The 18,696-nt window shown below is 48.5% G+C and overlaps 2 protein-coding genes across 3 annotated transcripts; both read left to right on the top strand.

Moving 5' to 3' along the window:
• The first annotated feature begins 5,040 nt into the window (after window positions 1–5,040).
• On the top strand, window positions 5,041–7,849 carry LOC124472616 (spindlin-W-like). 2 transcript variants are annotated; one of them, XM_047027560.1, is made up of 5 exons: window positions 5,041–5,127; window positions 5,690–5,731; window positions 6,426–6,685; window positions 6,915–7,148; window positions 7,482–7,849. In XM_047027560.1, exons 2-5 carry the CDS (start codon window positions 5,712–5,714, stop codon window positions 7,685–7,687), a joined length of 720 nt encoding a protein of 239 aa, XP_046883516.1. In that variant the 5' UTR covers window positions 5,041–5,127; window positions 5,690–5,711; the 3' UTR covers window positions 7,688–7,849. The 2 variants fall into 2 exon arrangements, with proteins under 2 accessions (XP_046883516.1, XP_046883517.1); XM_047027561.1 differs by having other exon boundaries at window positions 5,091–5,191.
• A 135-nt stretch (window positions 7,850–7,984) lies between these two features.
• On the top strand, window positions 7,985–17,774 carry LOC124472896 (hydroxysteroid 11-beta-dehydrogenase 1-like protein). Its single transcript, XM_047028029.1, is given in 10 exon segments — window positions 7,985–10,021; window positions 10,428–10,748; window positions 11,643–11,773; window positions 11,888–11,999; window positions 12,449–12,540; window positions 13,074–13,109; window positions 13,111–13,168; window positions 14,050–14,215; window positions 15,240–15,336; window positions 15,338–17,774. Coding segments are annotated over 9 exon segments (861 nt in total). The 5' UTR covers window positions 7,985–10,021; window positions 10,428–10,660; the 3' UTR covers window positions 15,419–17,774.
• Window positions 17,775–18,696: the final 922 nt, after the last annotated feature.

Genomic DNA, 18,696 nt, shown 5'->3' with positions numbered 1-18,696 from the left:
CAGCCCGAAACAAGAGCTGTCCATCACAAACTAACACAGTAACCAAAATGTCACGATTTGAGAAGACCTTTGCTGAACACAGATTGGAGCATCTTTTCTCAGGATATGCGGTGTTCCCAAACTGAGGAGAACGGGGAGGGTGGAGGAGGGAGGAGGGTGGAGGAGGGAGGAGGGTGGGGGGGGGAGCTGTGAGTCTGACTTGAAAAGAGACTCCAGAATCAGAGGCAGTGGAATGAGCCATCAGCCCCTCCCCTCTGGGAGGGAGGGGGGCGGTGAGGGGGGCGGTGAGGGTGAGCCATCAGCCCCTCCCCTCTGGGAGGGAGGGGGGCGGTGAGGGGGGCGGTGAGGGTGAGCCATCAGCCCCTCCCCTCTGGGAGGGAGGGGGGCGGTGAGGGGGGCGGTGAGGGGGGCGGTGAGGGGGGCGGTGAGGGGGGCGGTGAGGGTGAGCCATCAGCCCCTCCCCTCTGGGAGGGAGAGGGGCGGTGAGGGGGGCGGTGAGGGGGGCGGTGAGGGGGGCGGTGAGGGTGAGCCATCAGCCCCTCCCTGTTTTATCCCCCCTTGGTGGGATGTCATGCCTTGGAGGGTGAGATCTCTCCCTCTCTCCTTCTATTCCAACCTCCGTCCCTCTATGTCTTTCTCTCTCTCCCTCTCTCCTTCTCTCCCTCTCTCCCTCTCTCCTTCTCTCCTTCTCTCCTTCTATTCCAACCTCCGTCCCTCTATGTCTCTCTCTCTCTCTCTCTCTGTCTCTCTCTCTCTCTCTCTCTCTCTCTCTCTCTCTCTCTCTCTCTCTCTCTCTGTCTGTCCCTGTTCTCTGTTTTAAACTCTCTCTTTCTCTCTCTGCGTCTGTGTTTGTGTCTCTCTATTTCTCTTTGTCTCTCCTCTCTCTCTCCTCTCTCCTCGTTGTACATCCACACCTACACAGACAAACACACTGACATGGGAAGTCAAGTTCCATCCAATAAGATCCTGCTATGATTCCCCTCACATCCCCCCCTTCCCCCTCCTCTTCCTCATTTGTCGGCCCCAGGTCTAGCTGCATGGTGACACGGTTGCTAATAATATTACAAATCAATGAAAAATGAACCCCCCCCCCCACACACACACGCGCAGAGACACACTGACCTTGGGTTGATTTCTAAAGGTCTTTTCTTCCTTATTGTCCTACAGGATCTATAACATACCTGTGTGTGTCTGTGTGCATGTGTGTGTTGGTGTTGTGTTTACGTATGAGCATGACTGTGTGTGTGACTGTGTGTGTGTATGAGTTTCTATTTCCCTGCAGTCCAAATGGAACAAAAGACACCTGATGATGAAGGGGTGGAGGCAGGGCGCTCTATTTTGGGAGCCAGGATTCACAGCCTCTCTCTGGGGAGAGATCCTCCAAGGCCCCCCCTACTCAGATAGCTCTGCTGGAAGAACCACCCAGAGAGGAACAAGGGGATGCATTACCTGGCTCTGTGTGTGTGTGTGGAAAAGAGAGAAAGAGAGAGATAATGAGAGAGGATCGAGACGTAGTTTATTTGTGTGTGGGATAGAGAGAGAGAGAGAGAGAGAGAGAGAGAGAGAGAGAGAGAGAGAGAGAGAGAGAGAGAGAGAGAGAGAGAGAATGGTGCGGTATATTCAAGATGTAGAGTCCAACTTCATTCAAACCTAGGAACCGTGAACTCAAAGAAGGTGAGGTGTGTTGATCCTTGGCACCTCCACAGTAAATCCCCACAAAGGTGCTGAATCAGAGAGCCTTCATTGAAACAAACTTTCAAAGTTTTGAGAAGGAACTGAAGTGTATGAACTTCCTTTTCTTGCTCATCCTGTGGCACTCTCCACCAACCAGAGCTTTCGGTTCTGTTGCTGTGACAACCGCGAGGACGTTTATGGGCAACCTTGGTTTGTCAGAGCACACTCCAGAGAGGAGCCCCCCCCCCCCCACGCACACACACACACACACACTCTGTTAGTACAGGTGCCGTACACTTTGTCAGCCTGAATAAAGAAGTACTTAGTCACTGGCCAGTCAGCATCACCGCAAGCAGCATCACCGCATGCAGCATCACCGCATGCAGCAGGAACAGAGAATTGCGACAGTATGACGAAAGCTTTGGATTTCAACCCAATGTCACAAATCCTTTCTGTTATTAGTGACACGTTTCCACACTAAATCATCCACACACAGTCATCCACACACAGTCATCCACACACAGTCATCCACAGACAGTCATCCACAGACAGTCATCCACACACAGTCATCCACAGACAGTCATCCACACACAGTCATCCACACACAGTCATCCACAGACAGTCATCCACACACAGTCATCCACAGACAGTGATCCACAGACAGTCATCCACAGACAGTCATCCACAGACAGTCATCCACACACAGTCATCCACAAACAGTCATCCACAGACAGTCATCCACACACAGTCATCCACAGACAGTCATCCACAGACAGTCATCCACACACAATCATCCACAGACAGTCATCCACACACAGTCATCCACAGACAGTCATCCACAGACAGTCATCCACACACAGTCATCCACACACAGTCATCCCAGCTGACACGTGCGGCCGCCCCACCAGGGTGGTGTGAGACAGGAAACATATAACAACAAGCCCCTACGTCTGTGACTCCAAGCCCCTGGACATCCCTGCAGTCCCACCTGGGACCTGCTCATCGGTCTAACGGCAGGTGTTCGACGTCTCGTGAGGAGGGTCATCCCCTCCGCTGACGGACGGCTCCTCTAACGACCCTCGCTCTGGGGCCAGGAGTTAACGGCTCCTTCATCTGGTCCAGGGAAGAGGGTAAGGTGGAAGAAGGGTTAGGGTTGGTTGTTTGTTTGTGTAAAGTGAGGGTTGTGTGTGTGTGTGTGTTTGCGTGTGTAAAGCAACAACGGTGTGTTACATTTTACATTTACATTTTAGTCATTTAGCAGACGCTCTTATCCAGAGCGACTTACAGTAAGTACAGTCCCCCCCGAGGCAAGTAGGGTGAAGTGCCTTGCCCAAGGACACAACGTCATTGGCAGAGCCGGGAATCGAACTGGCAACCTTCTGATTACTAGCCTGATTCCCTCACCACTCAGCCACCTGACTCCCCGTGTTTTGTGTGCATGCGTCAGACGAGAATCGTGTGTGAGTGTCTGTGTGACGATGTGGAAATTAATGAACTGGGAAGAGCAGAGTCATGAAATGATGAGTTGATTAAACGTGGAGTGACTCAGCGATGTGATGCCTCTCGAGACAAGACAGGGGTGGAGGGAAAGAAACAGGAAGTCAGCCTTCGATTGGTCAGTCGGTCCCCAACGTCATGACAACACCAGGGGGCTGACAAAGAAGCGGGATATCCTACAGTCTCGGAACGTTCTGGATGGTTGGTTGGTTCTCCAGGTGGAACTCAAGCATCACTTGAGAGACTCTACTCTGGAGATGACGTTTACATTTTTACGTTTTATCCTTTTTGCAGATGTGTTTTATTCAAAGTGACAGACAAACAGTGCACGTGGAAAGTCCAGCAGAAGATCAAGGAGTAGAAGTGGATAGTTCTCGCAGTGTTTCGATGGTCAGACTCCAGGGACGGTCTGTACAATATCGCAAAGTAACCACATCCCAGCTACCAGGCACGATGAATACAAATGATACCTCAGTGACACAGAGACGTCTCAGTTTTTTAACCCCAGAGCATCGACAGTGTGCAAACGTCATCTGTGTTTCATGACATCACAGGGGTTGTGAGTCACATGGGAACTCAGGGGGTCTCAATCATTCACTTCCACAACCCTCCATCCAAGTCGCTTAAACTCACCCTACATTCTGATGCCTTTAGCTTTGTGCGCCACCTTGTGGTAAACAAAAAGATACTTCACCCATGAGATTTAACGCTCTATTGAATTAGATTTTTTTATTTTGTTTTTGGCAGAGGTCGAGGTAAACCTAGTCATTCCATTTAGTAGATTGCGCACTATAATGTGTGACAGATATATGGATTGTATACATCCTTTAATCGTAACTTAATGCTTCTTCGACAAAGGCATAGGCCTATTCCTGTCTGGTTGTACTCCACTGACTGACCTCCACAGATTAATTAGCTGACAAAAGACAAATAACATTTTCACTTGGCAGGTGTTTCTTTCCAAAGCAATCGACGACACACGATTTGAACCTGTGAAGTTTTGATCTGCACCTATACCCTCCAGTAGTTAAATGCTCTAACCACTGAGCTATACCCTCCAGTGTTCCTTGCGCAGTAAAACCCTGGCAACACACTAGCGCACAAGAATAATTTATCTTAATCAACATTTCCCCTTTCTACTTCTGAAGAGTAAACTCACCTTTTATTCTAAACCAATAGGAAGCTACCTGCCTGGTTACTCTGGGTTGTTCAGGTGCTCTGATTGGGTAAGGACCCAGATGAAGAGGAGGAGTTTGACATGTCCATCACTGTCTTGCTGCAGAGAGCTAAATGACTTTGGACTTTTAAACAGTCCAGTTCATCAAAGACAGTGACACAGCAGTGTTGTAATCTGCAGATCACTTCTCTTTCAGTCTCTTTTTTTCTTTCTTTCTCTTTTACACACACACACACACACACACACACACACACACACACACACACACACACACACACACACACACACACACACACACACACACACACACACACATACACACACAGTCGGTTGGAGAGAGCCAGTTATATTTATTTTCAGCTGTTGTTTGGAACATAAAAAATTCAAAAATAGTATTTTGGCCTTGACAAAAGAATGACATTATGAGCAGACCAAAAGACTGGTGAATTGTGGGAGATGTAGTCTGCAATGGCGTCTTCTAAAAAATAACTTATCATCTGGTTAAATATATACATATATATATATTGGAATACACACATTATGATGCTCGACTAAAAACAATTTAGGCTACTAATAATAATACACTTCAATGTGTTACAATTTATTGTTACCAGGTTCCGATAACAAAGAAGAATCTAATGGACCTCAACTCCCAAGATTCTTTGAGGCAGCAAGAAGGGACAGGTAGTTGTAGTTCAACTATTTTTTCTATTATTTCCTTTTCCTCTCACACGGAGGATTCTGCTGGAAAAATGGAAGTAACTATGAAATAAACAATAGTAAGTAAAACGCTCTAGTCCTCATTTGTACCCACTCTTTTGGCAGACCAAGGCATTAAACACAGTAGGTAGACAATCTTTGAGTTGGTCATTTCCGCTTACGATAGCTAGCCTAGCAAACGGTAGCTAACACAACATGTTTGGGTTTCGTGGAAACGACATAACACTAAACAACTGTATTAAAAAAGTAGTATAGTAGTCAGCTATGTAGACTTGATTTCCTTAACGACTGTCAAAACAACACGAATCAACCGTTAATGTACCGTGTATACGTTTGTTTGCCAGTTTGTGCGACATTTGTTTTGTTCTAGGGAGAACATATTGTGAAATGTAGGCCAGTGCTCTGCTTGTAACGTGTTGTTCACACCTGTGTGTGTTTGTGTGTTCAGCAAGGGGCAGCGCCCCCGTCTGTGTTAAATCAGGTCGTCACGTAGACTAAAGACAGTTTAATGAACATTTGTTGTGTGTGGTTAGTTTGAGCAAGTGGGTCAGTGAAGTCCTTTACATTTAAAATAAACAAATTGTCATGAACAGTAACCGTACATGTATCTGTTTCTCACAGGACTGCTTGTATCTATGGAAACATGTCAAAGAAAAGGGCCAGGTATGTTGAAACAATAGTTCACAATAACCATTCATGTAGCATGTTATACAAAATAAACATTGTATACCATGTCAGAAACTTAAGTTTGATCCATTTTCTATCACACTTCACTTGTAGCAGTGTCACTTTTCCCTCTCTCGCCCTCTTCAGAGAGTTCACCCTCAACAATTGTTTTCTAATAATATTTTTTTAAATTCCCACCACTCCTTCCTTTTATAACCGTATTTGTTCCTCCCCCTCCCTTACTCACACCCGTCCCCCTCCTCCCCTCCCTAACCCTCCCCTCCCTAACCCCTTTCTTTCCTCTACCCTCCCTAACCCCCCCCCCCCTCACCTCCTTAACCCCTTCCTTTCCTCTACCCTCCCTAACCCCCCCCTCCCCTCCCTAACCCCCCCCCCCCCTCCCCTCCCTAACCCCTTCCTTTCCTCTACCCTCCCTCCCTTAATCCCTCCATCTCCTCTCTACCTCTACTCCTTCACCCTCCCCGGCCCTCTGTCTCCCCCTTAACCTCACCTCTCCTCCCACTCCTCACCTTCCCCCTCCTCCCCCTTCCCACTCCTCACCTTCCCCCTCCTCACCTTCCCCCTCCTCCCCCTTCCCCCTCCTCCCCCTTCCCCCTCCTCCCCCTTCCCCCTCCTCCCCCTTCCCCCTCCTCCCCCTGCCCCCTCCTCCCCCTGCCCCCTCCTCCCCCAGGAAGCGTAGCAGCGAGGAGCTCAGCGGCACCCCTCCCCCATCTCTGCTCCCAGACCCCAGCAGCCTCCTGGGTCGGAGGATCCAACACAACTGGAGGGAGAAGGGCAACATGACCCGCTGGAAAGGCACCGTCCTGGAACGCCTGTCCGTCAACGCTTCCCTTTTCATGGTCAAGTACGACGGCTTTGACTGTGTGTACGGCATCGAGCTGTTCAAGGACGAGCGCGTGTCCAACCTGCAGGTGCTGACGGAGAAAGTGGGTGGGTTCCAGCCGCGCTCACGCCGTCAGACTGTCACACACATGCTGTGACACACACACATGCTCACACACATGCTGTGACACACACACACGCTGGCAGCCATATACTCAACTTTTCTGGATTCTTTTGATAGAAATGACACCAGGACAGTAACTCTCCAGGGACAGAGTTGGAGACTCCAGTCTTATCCTCCCTCCCTGTCTTAACCTCTTCCTCCCCCCTCCCCCAGTCAACAACAGGATCAAGCCCCCGCCCGGGGCGGAGGAGCTGGTGGGGAAGGCGGTGGAGCACCTGTTTGAGAAGGAGGAGGGAGGGAAGAACGAGTGGAGGGGGATGGTTCTGTCTCGAGCCCCCATCATGACCCACTGGTACTACATCACCTACGAGAAGGACCCCGTGCTCTACATGTACCAGCTGTGGAACGACTACAAGGACGGAGACCTGCGCGTGCTGCCCGAGGCCGGTGAGGGGTGGGATTGGTTGTGCGGTTGCAGGGGAGGCCTGCGATTGGTTGGGTGGTTGGGTTTATTGATTGGTTGGGTGGTTGGGTTATTGATTTGTTGGTATATTGATGGATTGATCGGTTTGGTGATTGGTTGATTTATTTGTTTACTGGTTGATCGATTCATTTTTGTTGGTTAGTTGGTTGGTTGAGTGATTGATCCCAGACAGGGATATCGATTTTGCCCCCAGCTGTATGAAGTTGAAAAAAACAAACAAAAACATTTTGAGGAGGGAACAATGATAAAAGAATTCAAACGTCTTCTTTTTCTTCCTCCTTTGTGGTTTTGTCCAGAACACAAACACCTGCTCCCAGCAGACAAGGCCCCCGGGGAGGAGACGGAGAGCCTGGTGGGGAAGCAGGTGGAGTACGTGACGGAGCAGGGGGAGAAGAGGACAGGCCTGGTCATCTACCAGGTCCCAGCCAAGCCCTCCGTCTACTACATCAAATACGACGACGACTTCCACATCCACGTCTACGACCTGGTCAAAACCACCTAGACGCTGCTGGCTTCTCTTCTTCCTCCTCCTCTTCCTCCTCCTGTTCGTCCTTGACAGGACCACCTGTACAAGGTGGACCCTGAAGCTCCTCCTCCTCTTCCTCCTGGTCAAGGCACAACTCACTCTCCCTCATCTTCTCCCTCCTCATCTTCTCCCTTCATTTCCTCCTCTCCCTCCTCCTCCCCGTCCTCTCTCCCTCCCCCTCCTTCCCTCCTCCTCTCCTTCCTCTTCCTCCTCTCCTCCTCCCCCTCCTCCCTCCTTCCCCCTCCTCTCTCCCTCCTCTCCTCCTCCCCCTCCTCTCTCCCTCCTCTCCTCCTCCTCTTCCTCCTCTCCTCCTCCTCTTCCTCCTCTCCCCCTCCTCCCTCCTCTCTCCCTCCTCTCCCTCTCCTGCCACCATACCGTACCTTCCACCACATGACTTAAAGTGAACCATCATGGAGTCTACCTCTGAGCTTCTGTCAGAGAGAGACAAGCACAGTAGCAATGGAATGTACCTTACAACACACCTGTACCAGCTTGTAGTATGCAGAGAATCCTACCGTATTATGACACAGCTGTAGTATGTCTAGAATACTACTGTAGTAAAACTCACCTGTAGTATGTCTAGAATACTACTGTAGTATAACTCACCTGTAGTGTGTCTAGAATACTACTGTAGTATAACTCACCTGTAGTGTGTCTAGAGTACTTCTGTGATCTCTGGAGGGGAGGAGGGGTCACTTGCTCTGTTATTTATCCCCTCAAGGTCATTCCTTTGGGATTCAGGGGTTCTTCGTTCAATCTGCCAATGATGCAACAAGCTATAATCAGTGTTCATCTGGCGGTCTGGAGTGGGTATTGTCAGTCAGAGAGATCTCCATTCTGCGGCTGTGAGTGCAATAAAAGAAAGAAGAAGAAGTAGTAGTTGTAGGCGGGAGATGCTGTCGTTGAAGGTTCGCTCCCTGAAGTCTTGTGTTTGAGGATTTCGGTTCATCTGAGCCAGATGTGGACGTTATTGCATCAAAAGGTCAAAGGTTAGGCCTGAAGTGAGATGTTTTATTGTCGAACACCTGTACATTTCAAATATTTTCTATAGGCGTATCAAGTACCTATAATTATAACTTTTATGGGGTAAAAAGTCTTCTTGTTATCGTTTTTTTGGCCTTTTTGCTTGTGCTGTGTAGTTTTTAGATTAAAATGTTTTCCTCTGTCATTAAATGACCATCTTTTATGTAGGCTTAAACCTGGATTTAGGCCTTTTGGACTCTGAATGTGTTTTTATTGTAAATATGGTTTGAGGAGACACTGCGATGATCTTGTCATTCAATGTTTCAGTCTGATTAATGAAGCAGTTGTGTTATTGTTAGGAGACTCCTTTGTTGTCCTCTCCCAGTGATGAACAACCCAGTGTGCAGTAGGCCTTTGTGTTGTGTAGAACTCCACACAGGAACCCACAAGATTTATTTTCTCGGTTTCACCGCTTTATCAACATTGAAACTCAAAACCAGGTCAGTTTGATTTTGATTATGGTTAATCTTATACATGTCAGTTTTTGAAAATCACTTGGTATGAGATGAAGGAAAAGTACAATGTTACATCACGAGAGGCTATCTGCTTGTGTTAGTTGGCCCCGTGAAACGCCACAACCTGTCAAGAACCTCACTCTAAATTATGACAAAAATCTCTGCTCACCAAATCCTGCGTGCACACAGTTCTGTATCTTGTGGGCTGCTCCTTCTACAGTATTTACCACAAACGTCTCTGGGTGCTGTGTTGTGGAGTTGACCCACATTCTGACACACATCTAATTTTCCAACGTTCTAGAACACTGACCCTTCACCAGAACCACGACGGTTCTTCTTTGCATGTTTGGTTCCGTGCCCTGCAGATGATCCTGTGCTGTGGTACCAAGCCTCGGCTGGTATGTCGTGTATCGCTGTCCCGGTCTGTGCGAATCCTCTTCTGTGTTGTTTGCCAGCTTATCTAACTGCTCAAACCACAAACCCCCACGTGGCAACCCGCTAGACCAAAGAGAACTTCTCTGAGGTTGCGAGCACAGGATACCCCTGTGCTACCCTCAAGGACTTCCTGTTTACCAACAAGGACTTCCTGTTTACCCACTATAACATGGGCTGTGGTATGTGGGTCAGGGTTGTCACAAAGAGAGGGTGAGAGAATGCCCGCTACCTCACAGTAGACTAGATGAGGTGTTCACTATGCTGTTCCTTCACTGTTGCACAGGACGTTCCTTCAGTGTAACGGGGGAATTTGAACCGTTGACCTCCACTCCAGCGGCTGACAGATTTGGGGACGTGGGATATCTTGGGGGTTGTGTTATTTGTGCTTCTGCTTGTGGTGAGTGTATATACACGAATCAATGTCTTTCTAAGAAACAAACAGTACACCAAGTTATTTTGGTACTTTGAAGTAAGTTACATGCTTTGCATACCTATTGTATGGAGAAAAAAAATAAAGACTATTTTTTTGCAGAACAGTGTGTGTGTGTGTGTCTGGTTTGCCCAAAAAACTGTGATAATGTAAGGTATAGTAAGTGTAATTCACTTAGTTATAAATGTTTTTGAACTATCAAAACGAGGTCAACTGTCCAAACAAACCCGGTTGTAGGCTGGGTCTAAAGAGCTATGACTTGTATTTTCTTTACTTTATTACATTATTATGTCTAGGCCTACAATAGTTGTATATTGTCTCTTGCTGGATGGCATATCCAGTAGTTGATAGATATGTCTTTACATTCTTTTAGCTAACGCTTCTGTGTCCCGCCTTCGCACGAGGGCACACCCCACCGAGGCTGTCTGAAGTCTTCTGAACAGCATACAAGGTATTGCAAAACCCTCGGTGACAGTACCAGGAACGCCGAGTAGCGGAACGGTAACCGATTCCTTCTGGATATTTTAAAGGAACTTTGTCGACATCTTCGGGTCAGCACGTAAAACGTCCTGCGTTCTGAAATTTCAAAATTCGGAAACTTTTATCATGATTATCGGCGGTGGGGTTTCAAAATATCTCTTACTCGCGGCGGTGGCACTCACGGCCTATGTGTGGAGGGACACGTTTGATGCAGGTGAGTTCCCCCCACATGCACACACACGCACGCACACACACACACACACACACGCACGCACACACACAGATACTTGTCTTCTGGAAGTGTCAGTGGGAGAGACGGAAGTTCCCAGTGATCTGGCTTTTCTTTGTGTAACTGCGAGACCGAGCTTAACATGTCTTACTGTCATGTTGGTATTGCAGTCGCATTTATTGCGCTTCCTAAGGACACGATGGGCATGTCTACTAGGAGATAACAAAATGAGGCTTAAATGCATATTGTGTCTATCTTAATTGGTCTTACCTAACGATAAGTGACACAGGCTACACTTTGAACTGGGTAGTAAGGTAACACGTGAACATGAGTGCACTCACTAACACTGATAAATACCATCGTATTGTTCAGTAATTCTTTACGAACTCTCAACCACTCGTTAAGAGTTTAATTCTATTTGTCAAATTACAATAAAGTTTGCATAACTTTGCATGCAGTTAACGCAACCTCAATTTCCCTCCAATGGCCCAAACTGCTGTTCAGACGCAAAAACCGTGCTCTCAATGCTCTGAAAAGCCATCAGGCTGCCAAGTAAAGAGGGTCAGTAACCTAGGCAACAGCACAGCCCTCCCAGGCTCCGTTGTGTTCCTGGGTGCTTATTTGACAGCAGAGACAGGAAGGACACTGCTAAACCCAAGCAGAGATCCTGCCTGTCTCCCTCACAGCTCTAACGATGACAGGTCTCTTTAGATCCTCTGGTCTTTGGTCCAGTTCTACTTGTTTGGTGCCAAAAGTGCCTTTTGCTGACCTTTTCCTTCCTTCTTTCCTTCTTTCCTTCTTTCCTTCCTTCCTTCTTTCCTTCTTCCCTCCCTCCCTCCCTCTCCCCCCCCCCCTGTCTGCCTCCCCCACTCCCTCCAGAGTCAGTTCGGGGTGCCAGGGTGTTGGTGACTGGTGCCAGTACGGGCATCGGGGAACAGGTGGCGTACCATTATGCCAGGATGGGTGCCCAGATTGTCATCACTGCCAGAAGAGAACAGTCCCTGAAGACGGTCTGAGTTCTGATCAGCTACAACTACAAACATAACTAGTAGTAATTATAGCAACAGCAGTTTGAGTTAATGTTGTTGAAAATTCAAACAAGTAATTCCCCTCCTGCCCTGTAGGTGGCAGACAAGTGCATTCAGCTGGGTGCCCAGAAGGCCCTGTACGTGACAGGGGACATGTCTGTGCCTTCTGACCCTGAGAGGGTTCTCCACGATGCCGTCAACTTGCTGGGTTTGTGCACTCACACACACACGTGTACACACACACACGTGTACACACACACACACACACACACGTGTACACACACACACACACACACACACACACACACACACGTGTACATACACACACATACATCAGGAATAAGGCTTTTTTGGGCCTAGTTTCCCAGACATGGAATAAGCCTGGTCCTAAATTAAGAGGAAAATTAGATCTCCATTGAAAATGTATTGAGGCCAGGACTTTGCTAATCCATGTCTGGGAAACTCCCCCCCCCCCCGTCTAATGTTACGGTAGGTGAGCCATAAAGGGATGTTTGAGGCTATTTCCTGTCTTGGTGTGTCTAATGACCCGTAGTGGTGTGTTTCTGGTGTGTTTCTGGTGTGTTTCTGGTGTTTCTGGTGTGTTTCTGGTGTGTGTTTCTGGTGTGTTTCTGGTGTTTCTGGGGTGTGTTTCTGCAGGAGGGCTGGACTTCCTGGTTCTGAACCACATCGGGAACACTCCGTTCAGCCTCTGGGATGGAGATAGCAACCATGTCCGTACGGTGATGCAGGTACGCTGTGAGCCAATCACGATGCGGCCTCTTGTGTTGGCTGTGCTGCTTGGGGCTGTGCTGGTCGGCCATGTTGGTTCCTCTCTGGATAGAGTGAACCTCTCAGTTACCAACAGGCGCAGACCAGAATGCCTCTAAACATAATTGGACGGAAAACAACCAATCACAGCTACGAAACGTCATCTTGGTTGTTCACGACTCAACAGCTCTCCTCTGTGCAGTCATCATATTGATCCCGCCCCTTTTCAGATAAATGGCTGTGGTTGGCCGGGCAGCACCCAGACTGGCAGGAAGTCAGTCTAAATGGGACAGTGGTCAGCCCAGTCTGCCAGAGCTAATGAAAAATGAGCTGACTGATCCTGTTGGGTCCCAGGCTACAAACTAAGCTGGATTTGGATGATGTGGTTGGAATTTAATGGTTGACTAGTAGACTGGGTTTAGCCAAATGAGTTTCGGTCAGGGCTGTGGTCCATAGTGTGTCCCTAGTGTGTCTGTAGTGTGGTCAGTGCTGTGACCTTTGCTCTGGTCCTCAGGTGAACTTTGTCAGTTATGTGAGCATGGCGGCCCGCAGCTCTGCCTGTTCTGGAGCAGAGCTCAGGGTCCCTGGTGGTGGTGTCCTCTCTGCTGGGTAGGTACACACACGCACACACATGCACATACATGAACGCACACACACACACATGCCCACACGTGTGTATGTAGACCTTTTTTCCGTTTGTGTATGTGTGGGCGTTTTAGCCTGTGCAGGCTTTGTGTGTGTGTGTTTGTGTGTGGGTTGTGGGTTTAGAGGTCAGTTACAGGATTCACAAAGAAAAGAATGGCCCCGCCCGCTCTCCTCAGTGCTGGTCAGTGATTGGTCTGTAAGTTCAGAGAGGGAGATTGTATAGGAATGTTTCTTTACCGCGTGGATCTTTGAACATTGGGAATTGATTCATCTTTGTTCTGATCAAAAGACAGAGTCTATATGTGTGTGTTCTATAGAACGGAAACCCTACACACACATTCAGCTCAGCCTTGGTATTTATAGTGCTCCTCTAGTCACTCTGTTTTCTGACAGTTTGATCAGAAGGACGCTCAGAACACAGGAAGGGAGAGACTGGTGGAGACAAAGAGGGATGTGTGGAGCCAGGGCTGGAGCTAGGATGTTAGATGATAACAATACAACATTTCTAAGTGCTTTCACAGTATTGATTCAATGGTAAAATAAGAAGAAATGTCCCTTGTCTGATTGTACTGACATCTGTGCCCGTGCCTTTCGCTCCACCCCTCTTTCCTTCTCTCCTTCCATTCCAACCTCCATCCCTCTCTTTGTCACCCTCCCTCCCCCTCTCTCCCTCTCTCTCTCTCTCTCTCTCCCTCTCTCTCTCTCTCTCTCTCTCTCTCTCTCTCTCTCTCTCTCTCTCTCTCTCTCTCTCTCTCTCTCCCCTCTCTCTCTCTCTCCCTCTCTTTCTCTCTCTCTCTCTCTCTCTCTCTCACTCTCTCTCCCCCTCCCTCCCTCCCTCCCTCCAGGTAAGATGGCCACCCCCTTCATGGCGCCCTACTCAGCCACTAAGTTTGCTTTGAACGGCTTCTTCGGTACCCTGCAGCATGAGCTGGCCATGCAGCGCAGCAACGCCTCCCTCACCATCAGCATCCTGGGCCTCATCGACACTGACTCGGCCATGGACAAAGTCAGGTGAGCCGGAGTCTCTGCCCCCCTGGGGAGAAGGGGGGGGGGCCGGGGGGGAGTTGGAGGAGGAGAGGGTGTGGGGAGGAAGAGGAGAGAATGGGGAGGGGTGAATGAAGGAAGACAGGGGAAGAGGGGATGGGGGAGAGGGGAGGGAGAGAGAAGAGGATAGGATAGGGTGCAAGGGGAGGAGGAGGGGGGGAGGGGGGGGGAGAGCTTTCGCCTCAGGCTGCTGGTGTGTGCTGCGTTACCATGACGACGAGCGAGGTATGAGACCCAGCCCCTTGCGTCACCACGGAGACCGTTTTGTATTACAGGCCCTTACCATTGAATAAAATGTTAATTAATGAAATGCTATCCTGCCGAAGCAAATCTCTAATCCATATATTTTATTGATACAGCATCAGATCACTGGCTTTTCACTTCTCAGTGTTACACTGAACGTGTTTAACAACTTACCATGTTATCCAAACAGTTACATCCTTGACCCATTAAGCAGGGGCAATTCTAGGATCAGACTTTTAGGGGGGGCTCAGCCCCCAATGAGAGTGTGACCTGTTTTTTTAATCTGCGCCATGAAATTAACTACCTACTTCTTCTCCTTTGGTTTTACTGGCAGACTACCAACGTTAAAGGTGCATGGCGACACTGGATATTAAACCTGTTTAAAGCCCTTTGAACCCGAAATTGTTTGTCATGTGCCACTAACAGACACGTTTGCAAACTCTTACGTTAGAGCATTAAAACTTATTTTAGATAATAATCATTTAATTCTTTTAAATTTTAATAATTATTTTTAGGGGTGCTGAGATTAAATTTAGGCATGCTTGAGCACCCCTTAAAAATAGTCTAAAATCGCCACTGCCATTAAGTATACAGTTTATTTGTATCACTCCTGTTTCCCACAACACTCTCTTGCTTTAGGTGCAGTTCTATTGTCCTATGTGAAGCCCTCTGTGACACTGCTCATAGAAAGGGCTGGATGAATCCAATCTGATCTGAATGACACCTGTTCCTCTTGTCTGTCCTCCAGAGGGCACACCAATATGACAGCCTACCCAGCCAGTGATGCGGCGCTGCACCTGATCAAGGCCGGGGCCACGCGTCAGACAGAGTCCTACTACCCCGGCCTACACCTACCTGGCCTGCATGACCCGGGACTGGTTCCCCTACTTCAGAGACCTGGTCATCCAGAACTCTTACACCTACTGACCAGGAGAGGCCTGAGAAACAGCTGGCTGGCTGGTTTACTGACTGGTCGTCTGGTTAGCTGACTGACTGGTCGGCTGGTTTGCTGACTGACATGTTGGTTTACTGACTGGTTATCTGGTTGGTTTGCTAGCTGTTCTTTTGACTGTCTAGCTGACTGGTTAACTAATGGACTGACTAGATGACGGACTGGTTTACTTGCTGGTTGACTGACTGGGTGGCCCCTCACCTGGTTGCAGGATGGGGACCGTGAGGCAGTAGTGTCACCCTGAGTGAAATGATTTGTCTGACTGTGTTGATTTCAGTTCTGATGCGGTGGTGCCCTTTGCACTGCAAGGAAGCACAGGGTTAGGGTGGGATCTTCAGCAGCAGAGATATCTGACCGCTCCCTGCCTCTAGACCTCTGAGGAGGGACTCCAAAGGTCGTCCTTCATCTCCAGAATCATGTATTTCTCCAAGTTCAGTTTCTCCCCCAGAATCTTTTGGTACCTCACGATTCGATTCTTGGGGTCACAAATCGATTCACAATCGCGTTTTTTAATCAAAAATCGATGTGAATCGCTAGAAGACTGAATCGCGACTCAAATTTGAATCTATTTTCCCCCCACCCCTACTGTACACACTTGAGCATTCCAACTCCATGTTTTTTTTAATCAAAGATACATCTTCATGATGATCTCCTGTTCTGTGCGTCTGCCATTTTGTTTGTGAGTGTGTGGGTGTATCCGACTGAGTGAAACCCTGAGGGTACCATGACCCTGTGTTAAATGTACAACAATGCTTCACCAGAGGTTCATTGTGCAAAAGCAATGTGAGGTTTTATCAGTACTGAGTTAATAACCGTGCTATCTTTGCTGCATCCGTTTCTAAATGCTTTTCAGCAGATACACAGCTGAAGAAAATGACCTTGATTGTTGCTTTGAGGAAACAAAATTGTAATCATTTTCATTTACTATTGATATACTCTCTACATCTATACATTTGTTGTGAATGAACAAAAAGAGACTAAACTGTTTTTGGGTGATTTGAACGGTAGTCGATCTCAGTTGCTATGTTTTATTTACATGTTTATTTAGACATTTAAACACACACGAGCACAGAGGGAGAGAGAGACTTGTTCCCCAGAGAGAGCTGCACGCAGGTCCAGCAGTGCTGGTCTGTCCCAGAGAGAGCTGCACGCAGGTCCAGCAGTGCTGGTCTGTCCCAGAGAGAGCTGCACGCAGGTCCAGCAGTGCTGGTCTGTCCCAGAGAGAGCTGCACGCAGGTCCAGCAGTGCTGGTCTGTCCCAGAGAGAGCTGCACGCAGGTCCAGCAGTGCTGGTCTGTCCCAGAGAGAGCTGCACGCAGGTCACTCTGGTCTGAAGGCCAGAGCAGAGGCCTAGCGGTAGACTGAGACTTGTTGTTGATCAAGATCACCACAACAAAATCACTAGTCTTCCACGAGGCGACCCACCCATTCTCTCCATCCTCGTCCAATCCATCGTCTTCTGGCCCTCCTTTAGTCAATCCTGCCATCTCTCTCCCTCTCTCTTTCCCTCTCTCTCTCTGCTCACTATTAATCTGTCTATGTCTCTCTCCCTTTCATCCTTCTGTCCATCTTCCATTCAGCCACGTTTTGGTTTCTAAAGCAAAGCGGACAAAGGTCTTTACGTTCAGAGGAAAAAATATAAAAATAATTAAAGCTCAACTCTTATGGTGGACTCTGTCCCTCACTCTCTGTCACACACTCACACGCGTCACACATGCAATTGCTAACACATGGCAGGGAAGGAAAGGAGATGGGAGACAGGGACGGTGGAGAGGAACACATTTCCATTACTGACACGTTTTCCTCTTTCTCACTATGTTCTCTCTCTCTCTCTCTCTCTCTCTCTCTCTCTCGGTGCCTCTTTTCTCTCAGTCTTGCTGTTTTTCTCTCCTCTCCCTGTTTCCCTCTGAAGCCTGTTGACATTCCATCCTCCCTTTGTTGTTTTAATGCCAACCTTTCAGCCCCTCTCAAAAGAGGAGGAGGAGAGGGGAGGGTAAGAGAGGAGAGGAAACAGGGAAGGAAGCAGAGAAGAGAGGCACTAGGAAAGAGGAAAGAATATATGAAGGAGATTAGGGAGAGGAGATATGAATGAGGAGATGGAGGAGAGGAGAGAGAGGAGGAGGAGAGGAGAGGGGGATGGGAACCCCTCTTGATAAACCATAGAGGAGAGCAGACCCAATCCGTCTCCTGGTACTCCTCATAACCAGGAGATTTGGAAATGAAGACTTGGCAGATATCAAACAAGATGGATCAAGGGTCTGTGTTTGTGTCATCAACCCAGAGTCAGAGTAACAGAGAGAGAAATATGGTGAGACATAATCATTGTCTTCAATCTCCAGTATGTTTCATGCTGGTAGCTATGCAACAGGACTGGGATTCTGTCGGAGAGGGGGGTGGGGTGGGCCGCTCTAGCAAGGGAAGGAGAGGACTGGAGGAAAGGATGGGGGGAGGAAATTATGGGGGGAAGGAGAGGAGGGGAGGACAGGATGGAGGGAAGGAGAGGAGGGGAGGAGAGGATGGGGGAAGGAGAGGAGGGGAGGAGAGGATGGGGGGAAGGAGAGGAGGGGAGGAGAGGATGGGGGGAAGGAGAGGAGGGGAGGAGAGGATGGGGGGAAGGAGAGGAGAGGATGGGGGGAAGGAGAGGATGGGGGAAGGGGAGGAGGGGAGGAGAGGATGGGGGGAAGGGGAGGAGGGGAGGAGAGGAGGGGGGGAAGGGGCCTTGCTAGTTCTGGGTGACAGTCCTCACAGGCGGTCTACAGAGACGAGACTGTGTGATGAAGCGTAGGAGAGAGCTCCACCAGGAAAACAGGAGAGCAGACTAAATTCACTTCTCTAGTGTGTTTGCATGCCTCAACTATGAATGTTCGATCGACATGATATATCAATTACAAATTTATGATCACTCAGAAAAGTGAAAATATGGATGTTTTATGAACCCAACGGTTTATGTGAATTAAACTGTTACATATCAACGTGCATTAACATGATTTACGACTGTTGAAATTAATTTGCTCACACACGGTTAAAACAACAGCAAAACATCCAAGGAACAACATTTGCGTCAATTAATGCGGAGTAAAAAAAAAACGGAGTTGTCTTTGACGAGTGAGCTGTCCAGTGTAGTGGTGCTGAATGACGCCCTGCCCACCATGTCTCTCCTCCGCTTTGCTCTCTGCCCATCTGGCCTGTGGAAAACAGGCCACCTGTTGCACGGAAGTTTTAGCTGAAAAGATTGTTAAAAGACCTGTCACACA

The sequence above is a fragment of the Hypomesus transpacificus genome, chromosome 10 (genome assembly GCF_021917145.1).
Source record: "Hypomesus transpacificus isolate Combined female chromosome 10, fHypTra1, whole genome shotgun sequence".
Lineage (NCBI taxonomy): Eukaryota > Metazoa > Chordata > Actinopteri > Osmeriformes > Osmeridae > Hypomesus > Hypomesus transpacificus.
The sequence above is the reverse complement of the archived record's forward strand: the minus strand, read 5'-3'. Positions and strand labels throughout refer to the sequence as shown.